We start from the raw sequence: 26,005 nt of genomic DNA on the forward strand, positions 1-26,005 counted from the left end.
GGGGTGGTTCTTAATTAAAATATGTAAATTGACCTTAATTGCTATATACTAATGGGGGTTCATGTTATCTCACTAAAAGTGACAAGATGGTGAGGAGGGGTACTTAAATGACTAATTCTGATAAATCCTTAACTAAATGACCTTTACTCAAAATTAATTTTAATTGGAAGTTGGCTAAAGAAACATTTTTCTTCTTTGTTTCTTTTTAGTTTTTAGTAACGTAAGAATGTTACTCTTCTTTGTTAATACAGCTTTAGAAGCAGTTGTGCATTGTTAATTACACTTAACAAGCGAGTTAATTTGACTGTTTACTGTTTATAGTTATCAGGAAGTTATTGATATCCTCATTTCAGTCTTGGGAGAACTGAGTTCTCATTGAATGTGAATTTATAGTTAGAATCCTGTAGGTAAGCTGAGTGACCCCCATTTGTTAGAGTATGCGTTAAAGTTTGATGAGCCAGTAGTAGTAATATATACTCCTTGGCTGATTTACGTTGGAATTAATTTTTAAGAAAAATATTTTTTTCTTTACAAAACATTAGTTTTTATTGCAGTTAAAATTTCATTGGAAGTATTTGGGTTAAATAGACTGAAATGATATTCTTATATTTTACTCAGGTTTTTATTTATTATTTAATTGCAAACAAATTAAAATATGTATCCCCCAAACCTGTGTAAATTAATTTACATATCTATATTTTATTATGCTAACCTTACAATTATAGGTGGTAATTTAAATAAAGCTAACAAATATTTTACTCTTTCATTTGGAAGTGGTTTATGTTCATGTGTAATTTAAAATATATTTTAAAAATTCTTCTGTAAAAATGTGAGAAAGACTTCGTAAAATATTATCATATGGCAATGAGCAGGGAATAAAGATTGTAGTTTTTGTTTGTCAAAAGGAGACCCAATATCTTTACTCTTTTATCAGGACATCGTGACAAATGTTTCACCTAGAATCATCCGGGGGACTACCTCTGGCCCCATGTATGGCCCTGGACAAAGCTCCTTCCTGAATATTGAGCTCATCAGTGAAAAAACGGCTGCATATTGGTGTCAAAGTGTCACTGAACTAAAAGCTGACTTTCCAGACAATGTAAGTGTGATTTAATGTCTAAAACAAAAGAATTGGCATAAGTTGGTGAATGTTTATTTAAACATCCAATTCATAGGCTTATAAATATTAATGTGTATAATATATTTTATTAAAGAATCTGGCAGTTGCTTTGCTGATGCATAGAAAGATAAAAAAGAAAGAAAAGCTCAAGAACTCATAAAAATCTGCACAATGTGAGGCTTTGTTATAAATGGGTGCTATGCAGATGGAAGAAGTATCTACATAAGCAGGAGGAAGAGAAATGAAATACTCATTTTATTGAGTTGATTTTCACTGTATGTGGCTAGTATTTATGAAGGTGATGACCTTAGGAAGAAATTGCAGACTATAAATCAATTTAAATATAAACCTGAGGCATAAGCAGAATATCTTCGTTTATACTGTATTTGTATTTTTTCAGTAGAAAATAATTTACCAAATAATTTTAATACCTTTATACTAAATGAATCGCTGTGTTTTTTTTTTTTTTATGAAGCCCTTTCTTAAAAGTACTGTGCACAATGATCACACATGTTTCATTTCTTTATGGATTTTTACATGTTGCCAGGAGATGGTATTTTCTCTTCAGTAGATGGTTAGAGTTGTCCTTGATGTCATTCATCCATTCTTCCTCCCCTTCCCTCACCTCAATGCACATAATGCATACACACACACACACACACACACACACACACAAAAAAAAAAAAAAACACTCATTCTTCCTCCACCCTCTCATTTACTTTCCTAGGGCTGGTGATGGATGGAAGTTGAGGTTTGAGCAATGTGTATCTTTATGTTGTAGAAAAGATTCAAAGACAAATTGGAATGGCTTAAGAATAAAATAATAATATTTTGAATTCTAATGAAATTTGTGGATGTTTTCCCACAGATGGATAAATTAGAAAATCTTAACAAAGAGACTTTTGCTGTCATACTATTGTCTAACCTACCAAGTTTTTGTTTCTGTTTTTTATGTTTTAAAAAAGTCCTAATTGTTTCACAGTTTTCTTGCATTGAAACAAAATATAGATGCAGAGAATATAATTAACCTTCCTCAAGTTAAACCCTCAAATATGAAGGGAGCTATCAAGACTCATATGAAATCTATAGCTTCTGTTCATTAGGAATTTTTCACTTTCTAAAAATGATGTTGCAAATCTTGTCTAAGTTCACATTATAAAATCAACTGTAATAACAGTTATGTTGGGTTATTTGTTTTTTAAAGGACCCAAAGCTTATGGGAAACTTTGCTCATTATGACAAGGACAAAAAGTCAACCATAAGAATTATTAATATATTTTTAACATGGCCTAGAGCCTTAAGTATTATACTAGCTACTGACCATGTAATAACCTAATAATGAAAAGTTTGAGCTCTTATAATATTAAACTATGCTTCTTACTATGATAAATGCCTTATATATTTTAACACTCAGTCTTTAAATAATCTTATAAGATAGGTACTGTTACTTCCCCATTACACAGAGAGGAAACACAGAAGTTAAGTAGCATGCCCAGGGTTACACGGCTATTACAATGGTCCTTCCTCATTCACAGTTACTGTTTTCGTGGTTTTAGTTAGCAATAGTCAACCGGGGTCCAAAAGCAGATGATTTTGCATCTCATGTATGCTTGGAAATTCAGTAGTTGCTTAAAGCTATGTCACAGTGCTTTTGTTATTCACCTCACTTCATCTCATCATGTAAGCATTTTCTCATCTCACATCATCACAAGAAGAAGACTGAAGACAGTACAATATGGTATTTTGAGAGAGAGAAAGATCATATTTTTTGAGAAAGATCATATTCACACAACTTTTACTACAGTATGTTGTTATAATTATTCTATTTTATTATTGGTTATTGTTAATCTCTTACTGTGCCCAATTTATAAACTAAACCTTTATTGTAGATATGTATATATAGGAAAAAGTATTGAATTTAGAGGGTTCAGTGCTACTCATGGTTTCAAGTATTCACTGGGGGTCTTCGCACATATCCCCCATGGATCAGGGGGGATTATTACAATGAAGCCAGAATTTGAACTTGAAACTTGCTTTTTAGCATCTGTGTTCCTGCCTAATGACAGAGATTTTTTAATGCATCTACTGCAGTATCATTTCAGGCCTTTAAAATTTCAATATTACTTTTGAATGCAACATAAGAATACTATGAATATCATTACTCCAAATATTGTATTTAGATAAGCCAATGTATCTGAAAAAAAAAAAGTTTTCCTGGAAGAGAACTCCTACCAATGGCTTGTCTTTAGTTCCATCTACCCTCTTCTGGGCAGGAGTGAAATGTTAAATGATGGCCTCCAATAAATGATAGTAAGTAGACAAGAAAGCTGAGATGAAACCACTCACTTTGTAATTCCACAAGCAAGTAGAAAGAAGACGTACATTTAACTGTTCTTTTCAATTTCCCTGAAAACAATTTGCTTCTCCTGTAATGCTTTTTTCTACTGAGAAAACAATGCATGCATTTCTTTTTCTAATTCTTACACCATTTCAATTATACTCATTATTCTTTTTCTATATTCTTAGAACTAGTCTCTAACATTTTTATTTCCCATATCAAAGACAACATTTTAAATACAATTAAAATGGCATTCCCATTTGAACCCCTAGAAATAATGTGTTGCACCTAGATATTGCCATGCTGAGACTAGAATATCCCCTACTGTTTTGGAATTACTCTGATGCCAAACCCAATGAGCTGAATGAAAGAAGGTGACCCTTCATTTTCCAAGTTTAATTATCACTCTCACTGGAGTTTTCCCACATCATTCTCAAGTGCGTGGCTGCCACCTTTAATGACAGAGATCGGATAATTCAACCCACTGTGGCAGCTTCTAAGCAAGGGCTAACTTTTCTGAAAAAGAAATTATCCTGGGGTTTGTGGGGAAGGGATGTAGGTCAGCTGATATAAGCAGCTAGTATCTCTCTTTCTAGAGAGTCTAGGCACCAGTTGACCATGAACTGGAAGAGACAGCAGGAAGAACACCTTGAATAGAAAAACATCGAGACCCCTGAAATACATCGTAAGGGCTTGTCTCTTCACTATCACACAGTTGCAGCAAAGCCCACACTTAGACTAGACTTCTGCCCAGCTTTCAAGGTTTCCTTTTATTTATCTGTGAATTAAATTTGGCACACGGATCATTGTAGTGATGATTATTACTAACTAAGAGGTTTTTTTTGTTCCTAAGCTGAGATTTTTCAATGCTTATTATGAAATGTACTGTATAATTAGGGCTTACAGAAATCAATTTTAAGTGAATCCTTTCATTCCCATTGCAAAAGCCTTAGAAACAGTATATTTTAGGCTTTGAAAAAAATTTTTACCAAAAACTACATGCTGCATTTTGTCTGAATGCACTGAATTAGCAAACAATGACTGACATTTTCTATCATTTGTGGCAGCTAAAGTAAGAGTTAGGCAAAAGATAGGGATTTAGCAGTGAATTAGCTGGTGAAGATAGAAAAGGGAGTGATGGCTTTGTTAGAGAAATTAATAAAGGAAGAACAATTGATATGTAAATATACTTCTGTTAGAATACACCTCATTCTACTGAAACCCTTTCTCAGTTCATTACTGAGAAATCAGCATTGCCCACATGAAGTCCAAAATGATTCCAAAGTTGTTGTTCTTCATCAGCATTCCTGAAAGTGGTTTCCTGACCAATAGCCTCAAAATACAAAGTTTTTAACTTTGTATGGAATCCTTATACACACTTGTGAAGCCTAAAAGCCTTTCTTCAGAATGTTTTTGAATGTGTAAAACCCAATTCAATAGTTTGCAAAGGATACCCATTGCATTAAAATAGAATGCTAAACTTATTTTTAAAAATACAATATAGTAATGCATGTTCCTCTGTAACAAGTCACTAAAAACACAGCCTTGTGGCAGATCTAATAACTACTGCAATTTTGACATATAATGGTGACTATCAATGACACCTTGAGATATCTGTAACAACAGTATTATGATTTTCTGTGGCTTCTGTTGGTGCAAAGTTACAGGTTGATAGTACTACTGTGGTTCATTGTATTCATGAGGAAATGCCAAATTTCAGCAGGAGGTTAGTGAAAATAAAGATCTAAGTTTTTTCCCATCCTACTTCATTAATTTCTTGTATTCTATTGACTACGGACACAGCTTCAGAATCTATGTCCTGTGGTTCTCAATTCTGAGTGCATATTAGAATCACTTGGGGAGCTTCAGAAAAGCTATTTATGGTTAGGCCCTGTCCTAGTTCAGTCCTTTCAGAAATTCTGGCATGGATAGAATGAATATATATCCCTCTGTGTGTGCGTATGTGTATGTGTGTGTGTGTGTTTGTGAGTGTGTTTTATTTAGTTCCTCAATTAATTCTACTGCATGTAAAAGCAGCATCATTCATAATCCTTGACATACATCATTAAATATTTATAAAAGTCCTGTATCAGAACTTGAGAGCCTTTTATAGGTGCTGGAACTGTACTATGAGCTTTATGTATCTGTGAAGCAGTTTTTCCTCAGTTTATAGATGAGGAAACTGACGTTTTGAAATATTGCATTGCACAGGGCACTTGTGTCACACAGCTAGTAAGTGAGGTCACTTTCCATTACACCTTGAGGTATTTCACTTGGCTCTAAAGAACCTGAAGAATTAAAAGTAATAATTTATTTCAGTCCTCCCTTACCCACCCACTCAGATGGGTCAATTATATTGAACTCTCTTAACCACAGATTCTCAAATATAAAATAAAATCTTTTTATTGGACAAAGAAATAAGTCTGTCTTCAGCCAACCATTATTTTGTCATTAGTCCCAGCACAGGACATTTTATAGCTCAATACTTACTGCTTTGCAGGGATGTAGCTGACTTTACACAAACAATGTTTGTGTTTACACAAACAATGTCAGTGACTTTGCAGGGATGTAGCTGACTTTACACAAACAATGTTTGTTTGTTTACACAAACAATGTCAGAGACTCAGCAAGTACTGGTTTGGTTTGAACTGTTAATTGGTCCCATTTTAAGTTATGTATTTGAAAATAGGGAGTCAGGAGATTCAGTTGAATCTATGTTTCCGCAAAGCAAGGAAGATGCTCACTGCTTGTTCAGTGGATATTCATCACCCTATAACTCCTTCAGTCTTCTTATAGGCACTGTGAAGGGTGACTCAGCAGAAGCAGGCTTTCTTTTCTTTAGATTATTTATGATTAAGTTTTACTCATTAGAAATAAGGGGATTTTGTTACCCCCTACTCAGTCCATTTAGAAAGATAAAATTTAGTTACAGTCAAAACTATAATACATATGTTGTCAGTCCAACAGTCACCAGTACAGGGTTGGGTTTTTTATCTTTTTTTTTTTTTTTTGCTTTCATTTTTTATTAAACCATTGCTTTCTTATCACAGAGATTATAAAACATAAACATCACCTTGACCCTTTCCCCCTCATATCCTGAAGAGGATGTTCACCAACAGAAATGTAAGCATTTCTGCACTGGAGGGATTCCTTCTTTGCTCCCTCTGGAATTTTTTCAGCTTGTCAAGTCTCTGTTTCTGTCAACTTTACACATTCCCAGGTTGATTTATTTTAAATAAATTAGGAAACTGCTAGAGCAGGTATTGAAGGGAAAGCTAGCATATCCCCAGGAAACTCCTTTCCTTCTATACACCATGAACTCTAGAGGACATAGATACTTCCCACCTTCCTTTCTTTGCTAAAGTTCAGGAGAGTTATCTGATGACATTGCTTTATTGATTTTTTAAAAGATCGATATAGCCAACAAAAAATAAAATAAAATGAATCATAATAGTAATTGAAATTTAAAAAGTTAGGTGGATGGAAGTAAAGCAATTTGCATCCAATTATACTAACAAGTATCTGTTTTCACTTTCTAATAGAGTCTAAGAGCTAAAGGCATGAGGTTTAAACTCAGGATGAGTTTGAATCTCAGCATATCCTCTGACTTGCTGTTTATTGGCACTCACAACCTCAACATCCTCATCTGTTCGATAACAATAACTATTATCAGAGGTTGTATAGATTAAGTAAGATATTATATGTAACATGTTTGACACATTGCAATTATTCACCATTATAAATTGTATTGCATAGAATATCTTTATGCATTTAGCTTTTATTGCTACTTAAAATAATAATTAGTGTTCATGAAATATTCTAAAGGATTTCTAAGTCAAAGGTAATAGTATATTTTTAGCTGTTGAAGTATATTGCCAGTCGATTTTCAAAGTATTTGTAAACAGTTCATATAAAAGTCACCATTTTAGAAAAAATTACCAACTAAAAAATTAAAAACTCACTAAATATGCTTTTTGGTGACCAGAACCTGAGTTTATTATACATTATATAGAATGTAAAGTCTGTTTCTTTGTTCAGTGTTTTATTCATTATACTTCTGTGCTTTAATGTCATTCATTCTTTTGACTTAGTTTCCAATTAAAACAAGATTTAAATGAGTTATTTTTTTAGTATCAGCATAGAAACAAAGAAAATTTAAAATATATTTAATTCCTCGAAGTAAGAGTAGCCAAAATGAATCAGAATACATAATGTAATTCATAGTTTTGTGATTAGTTTCTGGCCAAGTGTTTTTGGGGGGCTTTTTTTTTTTTTTTTAGATAGGATATGTCTAGTTCCTTAAAAGAAAGCATTAGGTGGGGATCCCTGGGTGGCGCAGCGGTTTGGCGCCTGCCTTTGGCCCAGGGCGCGATCCTGGAGGCCCGGGATCGAATCCCACGTCGGGCTCCCGGTGCATGGAGCCTGCTTCTCCCTCTGCCTGTGTCTCTGCCTCTCTCTCTCTCTCTCTCTCTCTCTCTCTGTGTGACTATCATAAATAATAAAAAAAAAAAAAAAGAAAGCATTAGGTGTCATTTAGGTAGAGTTATGGGGACTTGATTTACCATCCCAACTGAAATAGCAACATAAAAAAATTATAAAATATATGTAACAATAGTTTTTAAAACTTGAAACATCAGTCAATAAAGGCACTAGTCACTGGGAGACAGAAAACCAAGGAAATGAGCTCTACCATTGCTTCAGAAGGTTTCCAGGCCACATTTCAGGGATTAAAACCCAGGGATCTCTCTGAGTTGAGGAGACAGAACTGAAAGTCCAGAGAGACCAAGGTGGCCAGAATTCACGAGACAGAGCACCAGAAAGCAGAGAGCTACATACAGAGACTACTCCAGAGACCTGCAGAAGGTCCCCCTTGAGTGTTCAGCAGAGTACAGATAAGCTCATGCATTTAAGTGAATTACGAGGGACTGCAGAAAGAACTTTCTGAATGGGTTAGAGGGACAAGTACTCAGTTCTTAAATGGATCTGGGAATAATGACTCTTCCTGCTAGCCAGACTGGAGAACCCTATGATTCACAATTAACCATAGGCTGAACACTGCTTTAGTCATGCCCAACAAACCTTAAAAGCAAGACCTGAAAGGATCAAACTATCTCTAAGTAACTTAGCTCCAACTCAAAACAAAATATAGAAATAAAAAATATCTAGGACCAAACAAGATAACATTCACAGTGTCTGGCATTCAATTAAAAATTACCTATCATGTAAAAAAAATAAAATATAATCTAAAATAAGAGGAAAATCATTAAATTAAAACTGTGCCAGAACTTATGGGATGTTAAAATTAGCTAGCAAATGGATTAAAACTGTTGTTACAAATATATTCCATATGTCCAAACCAAGAGATGGAACACAGATAAAAACAAACAAACAAAGCCGCACTAAACCAGATTCCCAGAATGAAAACTACAATGAATAAGATGAAAAATATACTGGTAAAGTTATTAATGGCATATTAGGCATTGCAGAAAAATGATTAATCAGCTTGTAGATACGGCAATAAAAATTATCTAAGGTAAAATTCATGCAGGAATAAGAGGATGTTGGAGAGTGGGGAGTAAGCATACTGTTAGTGAGCCAGGGACAACTACATATTAGTGGCCTAGTATGCACTGGATTTTTAAAGCTTGAAGAAAAAAACTGGTCCAAGTTTTCCCAGTTTTACATAAAACTACAAACCTCCCCATCTGCCAAACAAACAAACAAGAAACTTGAGCTACATGCATAAGAAACACAAAGAAAATTTCACCAAGGAGTACGTCATAATCAAATTAATCAAATCAGTTATAAAGAGAAAATTTCACAAGACAAAAAGCATGTTTCATACAGAAGAACAAGTACAGAGGTTACTGTTTTGATTTGTTGTCAGAAAAAAATGCAAGCTAGACGACAACTTTCAAGTGTTGAAAGAAAAAAAATGACAACTGTTAATCTAGATTTCAAAATTCAGCAACATATCTTTCAAAAATACAGGTGAAATAAATATTTTTGACACAAAAAAGACAAAAAGAATTCATCACTGAGGGATTGGCATCACAGGAAATATTTTCTTTAATGTTTTAGGCAGAAAGTAAAATGATGCTAGGTTGAAATATGGAAGTACACAAAGGAATGAAGAATACAGAATTTCTAACTATAAATAACTACTATTTAATTCAGTTTAGAAGAGAATTGGTTATCCAAACAAAAATATAAAACAGTATATGGTTTATAAAATATATTAAGGTAAAATATATGATAATAATACAAAAGTTGTGAGGAAGAAATGGAAGTATACTATTGTAGCTTCTAACACTTTATGTAAATTTTTTGTCACTTGAAGATAGACTCTGATAACTTGAAGATGTATACTCCAAGCTCTAAACAGCCAATAAAAAATATGTATGAGAATTATAATAGAAAAGCAACAGTAGAGGTATAAAATGGAATCATACAGAGTATTCAACCAAAAGAAGGCAGAAAAAGAGAGAAAGGCTATTAAAAAAGAGACAATGCAAATAGAAATGCTATAGTAAAGAGATAGAGTTAAACCTAACCATATCGATAATCACATTAAATGTAAATGGTCTGAACATCCCCAGTTAAAAGGCAGAGATGTTCAGATTGAATGAAAAAGCTTGACTCAACCACATATACCGCCTATAAGAAAAACAATTTTAAATATGAAGACACAAATAGGAGAAAATTGTAGCAATGGAAAAAGATGTACCATGCTAAAAGAAGTCTTAATAATTTTAAAGAATTCAGTTCATCCAGGGTATGTATTCCAACCACAACAGGAATATATTGGGAAAATCCCAAGATATTTAAAAAATAAATAATACATCTAAATAACCTTTAAATAAAGGAAAAAAATCATGAGAATTAAAATTATTTTGAACTGAACGAAAAACTAAAAAATTGAAATTATTGTATTCATAAAAGCATTACTATTAGGGAAATTTATAGCATTAAACACATATATATCAGAAATGAGGAAAGGTCTCAATTACTGCAACTTTTATCTCTAACTACTAGAAAAAAAAGAACAAACTAAACTCCAAGTAAATAAAATGATGATATAATAAAGATCAGTGGAGGAAATTAATAAGATAGAAAGTAAAAATAATGGAGAATACCAAGGAAAGTAAAGCTTTGCAAAATTTCTTGCAAAAACAAATGAAATTTATAAAAACATCCAGACTAATGAAGAAAAAAGGAGAGAAGAAACACAAATTATCAGTATAGGGAATGAGAAAAGTAGCACCACTGCAGATTCTATAGATATTAAAAGAAAAATCATAAAATAATTATGAACAATTTCATGTAAGTAAACTGGTCAGATTCCTTGAAGACACAAACTATCAAGGCTTAGTCAAGAAGCAATAGATAATGTTAAAAAAATTGAATTTATAGTTCGAAACATTTGTCTGAAGAAAACTACAGGCCCAGATCGCTTCATGAGTAGATTTTTTCAGCTATTTATGGTCTAAAGAATAATTCCAGTTCTACACACACTCTCTCAGAAGAGTAAAACAGAGAGACCACTTCCCAACTAAACCTATGATGCCAACACCCGGATACCTTAACTGGATGAAAACAGGACAATAAAATAAAAGTATGGACTCTTATCCTTCGTGAAGATAGATGCAAAAGTTCTAAACAAATTTTAACAAGTATAATCCAATATTACATACAGTATAATACATCATGAACAAACGAGGTCTATCCCAAGAATTCTAAGTAGGTTTAACATTTGAGAATATTGTAATTCACATAAATGACAAACTACATAATAACAACAATAGAAATTGTATAATTATTTCTATGAACCAACACAAAATTTGAAGAAATCTAAAAATGTTTCTAATTTAAAAGAAATTTCAGCAAACTAAGAATAGAAGAGTTATTCCCTAACCTAGTGAAAGGCATTAAAAAGAAACAAACAGGTTATCCCTGGATGGCTGGCTCAGCGGTTTAGCACCTGCATTTGGCTGGGGTGTGATCCTGGGATACTGGGATGGAGTCCCACATCAGGCTCCCTGCATGAAGCCTGCTTCTTCCTCTGCCTGTGTCTCTCATGAATAAATACATAAAATCTTAAAAAAAAAAAAAAAAGAAAAAAAGAAACAAACGAAAAACCTATAGCCAACATCATAGTTAATGGTGAAAGACAATATTTTCTTCCTAAGAAAAGTAAGATAAGGGTATCTGCTCTTACCATTTCTATTCCACATTGTGCTAAAGTTTCTGTTAAATAAGAGAATGACAACAACAAAAGATATGCAGATTTCAAAGGAATAAGTAAAACTTTTTTATTCACAGATGATGTGATTCTTTATTTAGAAAATGTGATTAAATGTAACAATAAAAAACACTTTATTTACAAAAGCAGGCTGTTCTCAGATTTGACTTTTTAAAAATACTGCATTAAAATAGTATATCTTCATTACCAACTTTTTTGTACTCTCTTTAGTTCTGTACCCCAGGAGAATGTCTAACTCACCTCATCCTGGTCATGGCCTGTCAAAATACTACTTTAAATAATAAATGAGTTTATTAGCAAGGCTACAAGATACATGATAAACTTATAAAAATCAATCATACTTTTTATATGTTCTCAATAGACAAGTGGAAACTAAAATAAATGTGTCATATAATAATAATATATCAATAGGAACATAGGGATAAATCTGACAAAGATGAGAATGACATCAACTTTGAAACTACAAAATATTGTTGATATAAATTTAAAAAAAACCCTACATAAATGGGAGGCTATATTGTGTTCAAAGATTGGAAAATTTCATATTGTTAAGATGTCAAGTATCCCCATGATGATATAAAAATAAAATGCAATGCTAACCAAAATGTTAGCATTATTTTTTCGGTAGAATTTCACAAGCTGATTCTGAAATTCCTATGGAAGTGCAAAGGACTTATAGTAATCAGAATCCATTAAAAAAGAACCAGTTTGGAAGTCTAAAACTTTTTATTTCAAGACTTATTGTAAAACTACACGAATCATGATAGAGTAATACTGGCATAAAAATAAATATACAAATAGATTAATGAAGAATAACAAGCTTCAAAGTAACTCTCATGTTAGTTGTATGAACAACTGATTTTTTGGTTAAGTTGCAAAGAAGAAATTCAGTGAACAAAAATAGTCTTTTCAACAAGTGATACTAGTAAAATTGGATATCCAAATTTTTTAAAAAGTAAATATTGACTCACATCTGACATGTTATATAAAAATTAATTCAAAATAGTCATAGATCTATGAAAATCCTATGAAATGAAATGAAAAACCTAAAACTATAAAACTTCATAGGAAAACATCAGAGAAAGTTCTTGTGACCTTAGGTTAGGCAAACATTTCTTTAGATATATACCAAAAGCACAGTGTTGAAAGAAAAAAAAAAGGGGGGATGTGATTAACTCAAATTTTAAAGTTTTGCTCTTCCAAAGCTGTTGTTAAGAAAGTGAAAATATAAACCAGAATGGGAAAAAATATTTACAAATTATATACCTGATGAAGGACTATATCCAGAATAATTTTTTATGTCCAGAATATTTAAAGAACATTGCAAATCCATAATAAGAAAGCAAATAACCAAAAAAAAAAAAAAAAAAAGAAAGAAAGAAAGCAAATAACCCTTCCCACTTGGAGCAAAAAATTTGAGCAGATACTTCACCAAAGAAGATTGTGAACGATAAATAAGCAAATGAAAATATGCTCAACATCATTAGTCATTACAGAAATGCAAATTAAAACCACAGTGACATATATGCCTATCAGACTGCATAAAATTTAAAAGAACTGATCATACCAAATGAAGGATATGGCAAGGATATGGTGAATTCCCACACATGGAGCATGATAAACACGTTCATTGTCTTGTGATGATCTTTTCAAAGTACATACACATGTCAAATCTCATAAAATTGTATGCTTTAAATATATATAATTTATTTTATGTTATACTTTAATGTATAAATAATTGTACATATATAACATACACAATTTTTGTGTATATATATAATGTATAGAATTATATATAATTTATATGACATACTATATATAGCATATGTAGAATTTATATCATATATAAAAATATAATTCAATAAATCTGTTTAAAAATAGGTTCAGTTTAAAATTATAATGACACTTTTCATGGAATGTGTCCTGGGAATTAATTTTGGGTTTAGTTGGATTGGTAAACCCCTGTCACCAAGCTCCTCAATCCCTATCCCATTGTCTGAGCCACCAGTCAATTATTATCTTCCACAAAATTGTCTAGCATTTTGGTCACATTCACTTTGATACTGACTCATGGGAATTAACAGGCTAAAGTGACCTTATGCTGTATTAAGAAAAAAAAAGAAACGTTGGGTTGATTTTTGAGCTTCTGCTTTGTGGGACATTAAAAATGCTAGTGGTTCATGTCATTCACTAAAGGAAAAATCAGCAGAAAATTTCCAAAGCTTTTTAAATAGTCCACATTATACAGGCATTAACTGCCTACAACATACTTTTTCTCAAACTCCCCTTTATTTTGTAATTTGTCAGGCTGCCTTTTGGGTACCAATATTTTCTTCTCCATTTGGAAGTATGGCATGGAATACACTGAACCATGTTGAAAGAGACCCTGGGGATGGCTATGATGCATTGAATTTAGACTCTTTCTTGGTATAAACTAGCTCATGAGAGAGGCAATAGAAACAATTTATATATTGTATATGTTTGCTACATAACCAGACCATGTCATAAAATGAAACCCTCTCCATATTCAAATAGCTTCTGAGTTTTGTTCAGTGGGCTCACTTACTTAATGCCGATTTGGTAATCTCTCATCGTTCTAATGTTTTTGTAGAGAACTCTACTCAAACACATTCGACTCTTAATATATTCAGGAAACCAGGAGTGAGAAAGGATCAAATAAAACCTTCTACTCTCTTCTCCTCGCCCCGTGCAAGTTCCTAAAATATATCTTTTTTATCTTAAAGTTAGGAACATTTAAAAAACAGAAAAAAGAAACCACTACTGTTTTATGAGAGGCTTAAAAGTAGGAGGGAATATGAAGGTTTTTATTTAACGTAAGACACTACAATTATATGTGTTGCATATACTTTGTTACAAACTGCTTATCCTATTTTACTTTTTGGAGAGGATAGGAGCATGCTGATAGACAACATTTTTCCCCCAGCTTCTTTTTTTGCCACTAGGCATTTTATTCTTTTACATTGTACCCTACAGGGAATATTCCAGAGATTTATTTTTCACAAGGAACTATTTTCATATTTTCCCCTTAGGTCTTTTAAGACATTTACTTGGAAGTGTTCTCTTTATTCTTTAAGAGAGTTAAAAAAAACAATAATAAAAACTAGTAGTGCTATTTTAAAGATTTGTATAGTGTAATATAATGTCTGTTTTTTTTTTCTTTTTTTAACCATTATTTATGGTTGGATAACTGATTCCATTTAAGGAGAATTTGAGTCTCTATCTGAGACCTACAAATAAGATCTAATTAATTGTAAACCATTTAAAAGGAAAATGTCACAGAGGCCTTGGACAACTGATTTAATCACCAGGCAAACCAAACATTCTTACAAATGAGGTAAGCTTTGATAGAACAAATATGTACAATGAACCCTCCAAATTACTGAAAATTGTATTCTGTGGGATTTGTCTTCATTTTAAGAACTGCAGTTATGAAAATATACATTAGAATGAGGGCGATGTTAGTAGGAATAATGTATATCTATGCAGGAAACTTGCAATTATCCATTTCAATCACAGGGAAGAGTTGATGAATGGAATTCATCAATAACAATACAGTATTTTTACCAGTATCTTCTAGTTTTATACCAAGAGTGCATTTCATACTCGTATTAGAGATAAATGGAAGGACTTAAAAAAAAAAAAAAGGAACAGAAGAAAAGGAAAAAAACAAACATCTTTTGACAATGAGCTTTTTGCTAAAGTAAACCCCAAATCTTAAGGGAAGTACAAGAAGCAAAAATTGAAAAGGAGTTTTGGAACTTAAAATAACTTACTAATTGTGTATACCCATTTATTATTACACAAATCTCTATTTTTCTGAGTTGACCTCATAATGATATTGTAAGGAAGGCATGAAAATCTTCCTCATTTCATACTAGAATCTGATAGCTCCGGGAAGGTAAGTAATTTCTCAAGGATTTTTCTCAGATTGTAAATGGTAGACTTTCATATTGATAACAGAACATCTGACATACATACACTTACAATAAAAAATTAACATTTTTTTAAAAGACAAGCTTCAGAGTAGTTGAAGATGTTCACGTATGATTCCCTTTTTCTTTTCACCTGGATTTTCTTCCCCTTCTGGTGGAGGTGCTAATGAGCAGAGAAATGGTAAAGGTAATCAGCCAGAGGGAAGAGAAGAATCAAAGACCTAGATAATTCGCAAACTGGAAAATGAGCTCCTAACTAATCAAGACTGGATTGTAAATAGGATAGAAAGAATTTATGCATCCCCGGTATTGGCCTGAATAGCATTTGTACCCAATCCAAGAAAAGTATTTGTGAATTTCACAGTTGGCTATTTTTTCTCCCTTTGAGATTTTTTTCCTGAACTAATTATCCATTGTGTATGTGAAGCAAAGAAATAACTTACCATTAAAGTCATTTTTTGAGGTGGATATTTCACTTCGCATGTTGTTAAAATGCCTGGAGCATTAATAAGGAATGAGTTAACTTTATTAATATAGCTTCTTCAGGGAGTTTCTGATCTATATACTGATCACCCAAAAGGAAATTTTTTGTAATATTTTATTCATGCAAAATTTAGGGAAGTAACTGGATTGACTAATCTTTCCATAATAAATAATTTAATTTAACTTTGTGCTGCTTTTTGCATTTTAATTTCTTCATAATGTGTCCTTTAAAACCTCAATATTAAAATGATCAGTGACTGTTTGTGCTTGATTTAGTTTAAATTGTAAATTTAGTTATGGCTCTTGGGTTACAAGGTGCAGGGGAAGGTGCTTTAATATAGGAAGTGAACACATTTATAGATTGGAAAAGTTATATGTGTGATCATTTTTTTAATGAATTGTTGGATTGAGTGTAGAAATCAACACAAACAATGACCTATAGCAGTGCATAACAATAATTGTTATGGTTACCTAGACTGTAATTACATCTCAAATACTTCACATTTCATATACTTTCATACATACTATTTAACTGCAGGGTTTTGTGTCGTGTCTTGTAGAGTTGTTGCCGTTGTCTTTGGTTACTGCCTTCTAAGAACTTCCCAACTCAAACAGCCAAGATAGATGGCAGTGTGGTTAGATTGTGACTTTGAAATTGAGGCAGGACTTCTGCTTCTCCTTCAGACGTAGAAAACCAGAGAAATCACCACTGCCACCCTAAGAAGGAGAACAAGTCAGATAAACTGCAAAATCTGACTTTTCAAAAACTAGCTGAGGGCCACTTCAGTGGCTCAGTGGGTTAAGTGTCTGCCTTCAGCTCAGGTCATGATCTCAGGGTCCTGGGATCGAGCCCGTGGTCAGGCTCTGTGCTCAGTGGAGAGTCTGCTTGTCCTTTCTCCCCTCCCCCTTGCTTGTACTCTCTCTCAAATAAACAAATAAAATCTTTTAAAAAAAATTAAAAAAACAACTAGCAAAGATCTGAAAATGCAAGTTAACCTAAATGAACTAAATTCCAGAAAGTGATAAGCTCTCTTTTGGAGAGAAGAAACACATGACTGCTTTGCTCCCTGCTGAAATGATAGGAGGGAAAGGAAGTCATCAAAGAGAAACCAGTGAAGTTTTAAAAAACATTTAATGGATGTGTTTGGAGTGGTATGGTGTGCGAAAATATAAGGAGCCCAGACACAGACCTTGTCAGTCTTTAGCAAGCAGCTCTTACCCATGTTACTTCATTGAGTAGCCTCCCATATGTGGGGCTAAGGCATCCAAACTGAGAGAAAGCCTCTCTGAGGTAAACACAATCTTCTCCAATTACGGGGCAGAGCCCTGCTGAAGGCTTGGGCAGCAAGGCATTCTAGGCCTTTACCAGTTGTGCTGCATGGCTCTTTTGAAGTTTTGAGGAAGGGAAGCTCAGAAGAAAGATATTCTGAAGCACAGAAAGCCAGTGTGGGACTGCAGAGCAAAGAGAACTCCTTAGCAACACCAAAAGCTGGCAGCGGGTCTGTAAGGAGCAAAAGATATCCCATGGTTTGGAAAGTTGGTGGCTGGCCTAATTGTGATAAAGAGACTCTGGAGTCTCTCTCGGGCTCAGTTCCCAAGACCTACTGAAAAGAAAAGTTCTGATTCAGCCATCAAAACATTTGAAGCCAATGGAAAGCTGAATCTAAGTAAAACCACAACAAAGCCCAGACTCAACAAAAGATTTCATCAACTTAGTCTCCTACATTAGCAACCGGATAATAGAAGTACACCCTTTTCTGGGGATAATTATTATTTTTGTAAGTTTCTACTGTTCTTTTTTTTAGGGGGGGTAGGATACAGGGAGAGGAAGAGAGAGATCTTAAGCAGACTCCATGCCCAGCCTGGAGATGGAGTGAATCTCCATCTCGCAACCCTGAGATCATATCCTGAACTGAAATCAAGAGTCAGACACTTAACTGACTAAGCCACCAGGGCACACCTCTACTGTTCTTTTGTACAAACTATCTGGCATACAATAAAAAATTATAAGACATGAAAAAGAAACAATGTGGCCCAGTGTCAAGAAAATTTTCTTGCAGTTCTATCCATAGATAGGGTTGGAATTATCAGATGGAGACTTTAAACTACCATGATAAATGTGAAAAAAATTCCAGTGAAAAGCATTCATGAAAAGATACGGAATTTTATCAGAGTCGTAAAGTATTAAAAAGATCCATATGGAAATAAATGAAGAATACTGTGTTAGAAATGAAAAATTAATGGGATAGGCTTATGGGAGCCTGGATATGGCAGAGGGAAGAATCAAAGAATAGAAAGAGTAAGAGAAGTTACCCAAACTGAAAAATCAAAGAACATGTCACAGTGTTTGAAATCTGTGGGACAACATCAAATGCTCTAGTATTGATGAAATTCAATCTTATAAAGAAATACAAGAGTTTTGGACATAAATTATTAATTCAAATGGTACCATCTTACAGTGGCCTTCTATGATCCCCATGTGGAAGGCTGTCCCTTATCCCAAAACCCAGTAATACTCTTTACTATTGAAAGTATCTCTTTATTTTTTTAAATTTTATTCTACCAATTTTTTTTCAATATGTACTAAGAATCAGACACTATTTTAGAACATAGTATTGAATGAAAAAGACAGGGTCTCCTTTCTCACGAAACTTATTCCTTCTCTAGAAACTTACTCTTTCTCCTTTCTCATGAAACTTACAATTTTCACCAGGGTAGATATCTTTCAAATTTTTTCTCTTTTATTCCTGAATCTCAACCCCTCAAATAGTAGCTAGTGCATAGTAGGAGCTCAATTAGTTTTTCTTTTTTGTTTTTATGAATTTTTCTAGGAGTCCATTCTAATTCTAAGGCCCCATTTTATAGTCTTTTCCAAGATTATCTGGCAAAAATTCCTAAGCCTTTTCTACTATGTATTATTTCTCTTTTTTCTCTTGCACCCTTGGGCTCCACTTTTTCTACCTTCTGAAAAAGATTGATTCATATATAGGCAGTTTTTACAAATCTAAAAAGGCATATAGATAGATGTAAACTAGAATTTTGATAAGAGGAACCAGATGTGGGGAAGGATAATTATACTTCTTCAATGCATACATCACTGTGTCTTGTCATTCTTTGCATATAGGTCTCTGTTCCCTAGTGTTCCTATGACCATGCTCAATGCATGCCCAGTCCAGTTCAACTGCTTCTTTTTCATATAATTATAACGTTTATTAAATTTCATGTGGAAATGTACATTTCTTAAAATTTTCAACAATCTATAAGAATCAGCAAATAAATAAAGGACACTTGCCATAAAAGGTTTTTTTTTTTTTAAGGCAACTGTCAAAATACTTTGTTTAAATTATTATTCTTATTTAAAATCCATGTCCCCAAGGCCATGTTGGCCGAGTCTAGGAAACAGATGACCAAATCTATCAAAGTCTACCAGTAACTGATTACATATAATACAGCAAATCACACGCTGGAAATCTCTAAGGGCAATATCAGATGCTCGTAGTTCTAACTAAAGAACTTCTATGCAATTGCTGTGATTTTCTGATTTATGTTAAAATTTACTCCCAATTATCACCAGAACAGCCTTCTAATCTTAGAGGGAAAGCTGATGTTAGTAGAAAAAACTGGAGTTGCCATTTTTTAGCATTCTCAATAAACATGACTGAATTGTTAATCATAGAGTCCTTGAATGCCGGGGAATCTTTGAATCATTAATTATCAAGCATCATCTGGCTCAATCTGTTTGTTTACTAAGGAAAAAAATGAAGGTTAAAGATACTAGTCCCAAAGTTATGCAAATTAGCATTCAGTTTGTCCACATTTATTAAGGACACCATGCCTCTTTTTCTAGATAGATGTTTTTGGTTATTCCTCTCCTCCCGTTTCCCTCTCCCACCATCAAATAAAACACATTGAAGAGAATAGTATTAAAGCCCAGGTGCACATCTTTTAGAATTATATGTTGCAAATATCTATTAGTCAGGGTATAATAATTAATGATGACTAAATTCATTAGTAATAACTATCCATCATGTTCCAGTTGCTATGCTGAGTAATAGACACACTTGATCGCTAATGCTCATCACAATTTTAAACAGGGGGTATTATTTTCTCACTTTACAAATATGGAAATCAATCCTGGAAACTAAAAAGCAACTCACCCAAGATAAAAACGCTAGAAAGGGGCAAAGCCAGGAATCAAAATCCAACGTTTTTAGTCTCTCTGATAGATAACACAGTCACCTATGACAATACCTACTTAATCATGCCTTCTGACCAAAAAATCAATAAGCAAAAAAAGGAAGAGGAAAGAAAAGAAAGAATTAATTTCAAACTGTAATAAATACTTTTTTCTATTTATGATTAAGGCACACAAATTTATGCTCACTTTATTTCTTACATAAAGATATTTACCAATATAGTATTAATTTACTAAAAATTTAAGAAGGATACAAGTTGATTAGGTAAAAAATAAAATGAAATTATGTGACATTAAAAAAGTTATAAACCATATTCATCTTTCCGATCATACTCATAATATAATTTTATTGTCTTCATTAACTCAAATTTACTAAAATGTATATCATGTTACACTGATTAGTAATTTGAGCTAAACATTTAACATTTCTCTGCACAATTATAAAAGCTTCATAATAATTTGTATTAATTCTACCAAACTTCAAATTTCTCTTGTATCCACTTCTTTTTTTTTTTAGATTTTATTTATTTATTCATGAGAGACACAGAGGCAGAGATATAGGCAGAGGGAGAAGCAGGCTTCATGCAGGGAGCCTGATGTGGGACTTGATCCTGGGACTCCAGGATCATGCCCTGGGTCAAAGGCAGACACTCAACCGCTGAGCCACCCAGGGATCCCTCTCGCATCCACTTCTAAGAATGTTATCTTACTACTTATGCTCTTAAATTTTTCTGAAATCATATTTTGTTGTCATCATTTGCATCCTTGTAAAATATTCTAAATGCTTTATAAATTGTAATACCTTATGTACCCAATATCCTATTGGGTAAAAGCCAGCCATTTTCTCAGTTCAAATTAATACAGCAGTATTGTCATAACCATATGCACATTCTGAAAAGAAACCTTTCTTATGGTACTCACATAATAAACTTAAAAACACCTACACGCACTGAAAAAAATTAAGGACTTCTTAGATTTTCAACATGTTTATTTTCAAATTATACGAATCATTTACTTGTGTAAGAGCTGTTATCAAGTTATTTTTTTGAAGACCCAGATAGCTTTTGTTGTTTTGCTTTTAGTTGTTGTTTCTTGGCTGGTCGATTGGACTTTTCAGTCTTAGCTGCGTATTAGCACATAATCCCCTTGTTACTTATAAGTAATGAGCTCAAACTCTGAAACTTCCCTGTGTGAACAAAATATACTGCCTTCCTACCCCCACTGCTTCCATTTTATTAATTTTGTTCTACAGTGCCTGCTACATTATAATCACACAAATAAATATTTGTTGACTATTAACTTTTGGGGGGTCTTTCTATTTGTTTTTCATGTTTAGAATTTGAAGAACTGACTTTCTAAAATAATTTCAAGCAACTGGTTCATAGACTAGGAAGCCTGCAGTTTGGCTGAGGGGGATGGGAAGGATGGATGGGGGAAAATCATGGAGGTAAAGAGAATAAATGAATAAATGCTGGACTAGAATTTGGGAAAACTAGAGTCTTTTACAGCTCTGTTGCCGACTCTGTGAACTTGGGCAAGTCACAGTCCTATCCTAAACAAAGAGATTGGCGATTTTATCATGGCCCTGAAGATGCTACATTTCTGACAATGATTTGATTAAATGGATCTCTCCCTGCAGCTGAGAAATCACTTTTGTAACATGTAACTTACGTTGCAGTAGTATTTTTGCAGTAGGTATTGAATAGTAGAAGAAAAGGCTTTTACATTTTAACTGAACCATAAATACTTAGTCATTTCTTTAGGCATCTTTGAATTGCACATTAGAGAAGCCAGTGGGATCTCTTGCTCAGAAAATATATGAGATCATTCCAGAGGTGAATACATACTATTTTCTGTTCCCTACTTCATTTTAGTCATATGTAATGAAATGGTTTGATGGGAGCAACATAGAAAATTACTGAGAATTTTTATATTCTGAGGTTCTTTGACTATTGGCTGAATGGGCAAAGGGGCAGGATTAATATCTATTTCTGGAAAAAAAAATTTGAGACAGAGGTACATTTTCAGAGAGAGATTTTTTTTCTTCTTGCTTCATTGGGCAAGAAAGCTTTATCTTGTCTGTGAGGTTAACTATGGGAACAGACCACTGCTGGGAGCTGGGGAACACACTGCAGAAAGAGGAAGGGAGAGAATGCTCTGTTAGTTTCCTGGCTAGACAGGTCACATTGCACTTGGGGCATGAAGATGAGGGTAAGAGTTTTAAATCAGCTGTGAAATTATTTTGGTACCTAGTGTAGAGTGAAGGATTGGGGTTATGTTTTCTTAGTAATTTCCTAGAATAGACAAACAGGAGTTTTGTATTATAGCCTGTCTGTGATGAAGGTATAGATCTTTGGGCACACAGAAATGTCAGTCATTTGACCAAGCAGAAATAGAAGTTGGTTTATGTTGGATCTTGAGATAATAATGAGGGGGGCGAGAAAGGTCATTTTTGTCTAATTCTCAACACTTCAAATATCTGAAAGATCGATATACCAACAAACAGATTATTAATTTCAAAAAAAACCACAAGCAAATACAGAACAAATCGTTGGCTCTTTGCCTTTCCTTTTGTGTCGTAGTATCCAAAGTCAGTGGTTGTTAATAAGAATTTTCCCAAAGAACATGTTTGAAGATTAAATATGAAATAATGCAGGATCAACTTAATTTACATATTCTATGACGACATTAATGTTGAAATTCCCCTACCCATTCTGAATCTGAAATCTCTCATGTCATAATTTGCAGGAACATTGTATAAAACAAAATTCCAAATAGTCTTAAATGGCCTGAATCTGGACAGGTACTGATTTATTTGCCCTCCTTATATTGTCATTAGAGTCCTGCACCATTGCTTCAGGTTCATTCCCTCTAATCAGTTATCACCCAATAGGACTTAAATTTGCTCCTTCCTATAGAAACTTCCTTTTAACTACTTTTCCTTCTGAAACCTGTATCCTTTTGACATCTCTTGATAACCTTAATATTTTCCTGGACTCTTAATATCTACCTTAATAAAATATCTATTTCCTTTGAAAAAGGGGAGCATTCCTCAATCTCTCAAATCGAAGTCCTTTTTTTTTTCCATTCTCCCTTCCCCTCCACCACTACATACCACATATCTATTCTTAAGCCAATAGTTGTAACCAGCATTCTTCTGGATTCCCACTCCACTTGTAGGTATGTAGTTAACTATGCCTTGTCATCGAGCCATATGTCATGAGATTAAGCCACGTTCTTCCTTGCTCTGCATTGCCATCTCTTCTTCCTTCTCACCTCCAAAAATTTATGAGAACTTTCTCATATGACTTTCAATCTTTATCTGCCATCATTGTAGGCAACTCTAACATCGACATTTATGGGTTTTGTTATCATATCTTGACTTTTAATCCCCTGATTATTTTTGCCATCACGTCTCACTACCTTTCTTCTATAGACAGCTCCTGTCTTGATAGTTTTCCTAAGGAAATGTTCCACCTCTACTATCTTGAAAGCTGCGATCCTATTACTGGAACTAAAGCCCCTGCCTCCTGTATCCACCACCATATGTGCTTTTTGACATGTCCATGAGCTCTTGCCTCTTAATTCCTCTCTGTTTTCTCCAACTCTTAGCCCAGTCCTGGTTCTACAACTCTTCTTTCAAACCTATAATCAATAAACAATAATTTCAATTAATTTTTTTAATTTTGAAAAAAAAGAAATAGTGAAAATTAGAGGAAATGGTGTAACAAACATCTGTGTGCATCAGTCATATAAGTAGCATATGTTATGATTTTTTGTGTTTGCTTTACTAGGTTCTTTGATTGAGTTGTAAAGAATTCAGAAGATGTAGATTTATTTTTCAGCTAACTGCAGCCAGTATGTATAATATGTATGAAATTGTGCAGTTAAAATGCAGGCGAGGTTTGAAACTTGTGAAAAAGAGAATAATTAAAAGAATCCTGTCAAAGGTTCAAGTAAGAACATTTTTAGGATCTTATGAAGAAGGACTTGATCAGAGTGAGAGGATTGGAATAAAGCCATTGCATGCTTAGATGACGTCTGTTTTGTAAAATGCCAGATATACTTTTATCTATATTGAAGTTTATCTGTAATGCAGAAGCACAACCATATATGAAAACTTACTAATCATAGACATCTGTTTCTATAAAATGTCTTTTCTAAATTTTCCTTCTGAGTAACAAAGAGCTGGATCGTTACAGGAGATTACAGTCTTCAAAAAGTTGTGGTCATAAAAAGAGAGTAGAAATCTCTAATTTTTTCTTTTCTTCTGATATCTATAGTTTTGGCAATAAAATATTCCTGACTAATATTTAATTAATAAGACAATAACAATAATTCTGCTGTCTACTTTGATAATTGTTGCTTTATAGAATTCTCATGTTACACTGAAATCTCTTGATTTGCCCAATTGTGTTTTACCAAAAGGTTCTAAATAGGCAAATCATCAGTTTAATAAAGAGATCAGCTTAATAATCTATTGTATTGTATTGTTGTAAGGAGGAGACTAGATATTTTGCATTTGTTTTTCTTAAGTTGAAGTATTTTAGTAACATCTAGTTATCATGCTAATTTTAATCTATACTTAATAAAACAAAATTAATTATGTATGCCAAATGAACACATATTTATTGTCTGGGGATTTTAAATTAATGAATACATTCTCCAAAACATTTTTTTCAATTTTTTATAATATACTACCATAAGCATAGTTATCACATGCCCTAAATTTCTAAGGCAGACTCTTTATCTTATATATATTTAATAAATGTTATTCTGTTGTCATAGTCTTATATATTTTTAAATACAAAAACACTTCAAATCTGAAAAACTGATTTTTTTAGCCTGTGCTAAAGGTTGTGCTAACTGATTGGTTAGCCTGTGCATTTGGAACACATTAGAATAAAGATTGTATGGGAAGCTCCAGTGGCCAGTCTGGAACTCCTAATTGTTTAGGTTTGCATTTGTAGAAAACACTTAAGAAAAATTTACTTCAATGAAACAGCATTTGGATTTAGTTCACTGTGGGCATAAGAATCTAGAACATGGGCCCACTAGACCATATGCTAATATTGGTGTCTGGAGAAGGGGGAGAAGGCTTTTTAGAATTGATTTTATGAAGGTGGCAGAAGGATCCTGTCAGAATTATAAGCCAAAACTCTGTAATGAGTGTCATAGAGAATTTCACTGTAAATATTTGTGTAACAAATACTAAAAGATGTGTAGTACTATAACCAATTTCTATTTTCTCTGTACTGTGGTTCTGATGATACAGTTTAACTAGTGAGGCCAAAGGATCCTTCTCTCAAAGTCTAGCAGCTCTGGTTTCTAATCTGTGTTTCTCTTTCTTATCTGTAGCTTGTTTATCTTTTCTTTGCCAACAGTATTCTAACTACCACTCTCAGTTGTTATCTCTATTCGTGTAGACACATGTCTGTCCCATGTCCATCCAGTAGTATCATAGCCGTTTCTCCATGAATCATCCTCACAGAAGTTCTGGAGCTCCCCCATGTAACCATTAAACACCTATTATTATGGGGACTACTTTTCCACTTGTCCTTTGAAAGAGTGCTAAGTTTTTTTCCAGATATGATTTTAGTTAGTTCTATGAACTGCCCTAGAAGCATTTTTTCCATTGTTTTTGGCTATATAT

At 33.3% G+C, this 26,005-nt stretch overlaps 1 protein-coding gene across 2 annotated transcripts in view; it reads left to right on the forward strand.

The window, feature by feature from the left end:
- DPYD (dihydropyrimidine dehydrogenase) overlaps positions 1-26,005 on the forward strand; it is a 798,071-nt gene that overhangs the window by 475,338 nt on the left and 296,728 nt on the right. For both annotated transcript variants that reach the window (XM_041748593.1, XM_041748594.1), the window contains one exon: positions 935-1,099. In XM_041748593.1, coding sequence (XP_041604527.1) covers positions 935-1,099 — 165 coding nt within the window. The remainder of the gene's footprint in view (positions 1-934; positions 1,100-26,005) is intronic.

The sequence above is a fragment of the Vulpes lagopus genome, chromosome 3 (genome assembly GCF_018345385.1).
Source record: "Vulpes lagopus strain Blue_001 chromosome 3, ASM1834538v1, whole genome shotgun sequence".
In the NCBI taxonomy this organism is placed as follows: Eukaryota; Metazoa; Chordata; class Mammalia; order Carnivora; family Canidae; genus Vulpes; species Vulpes lagopus.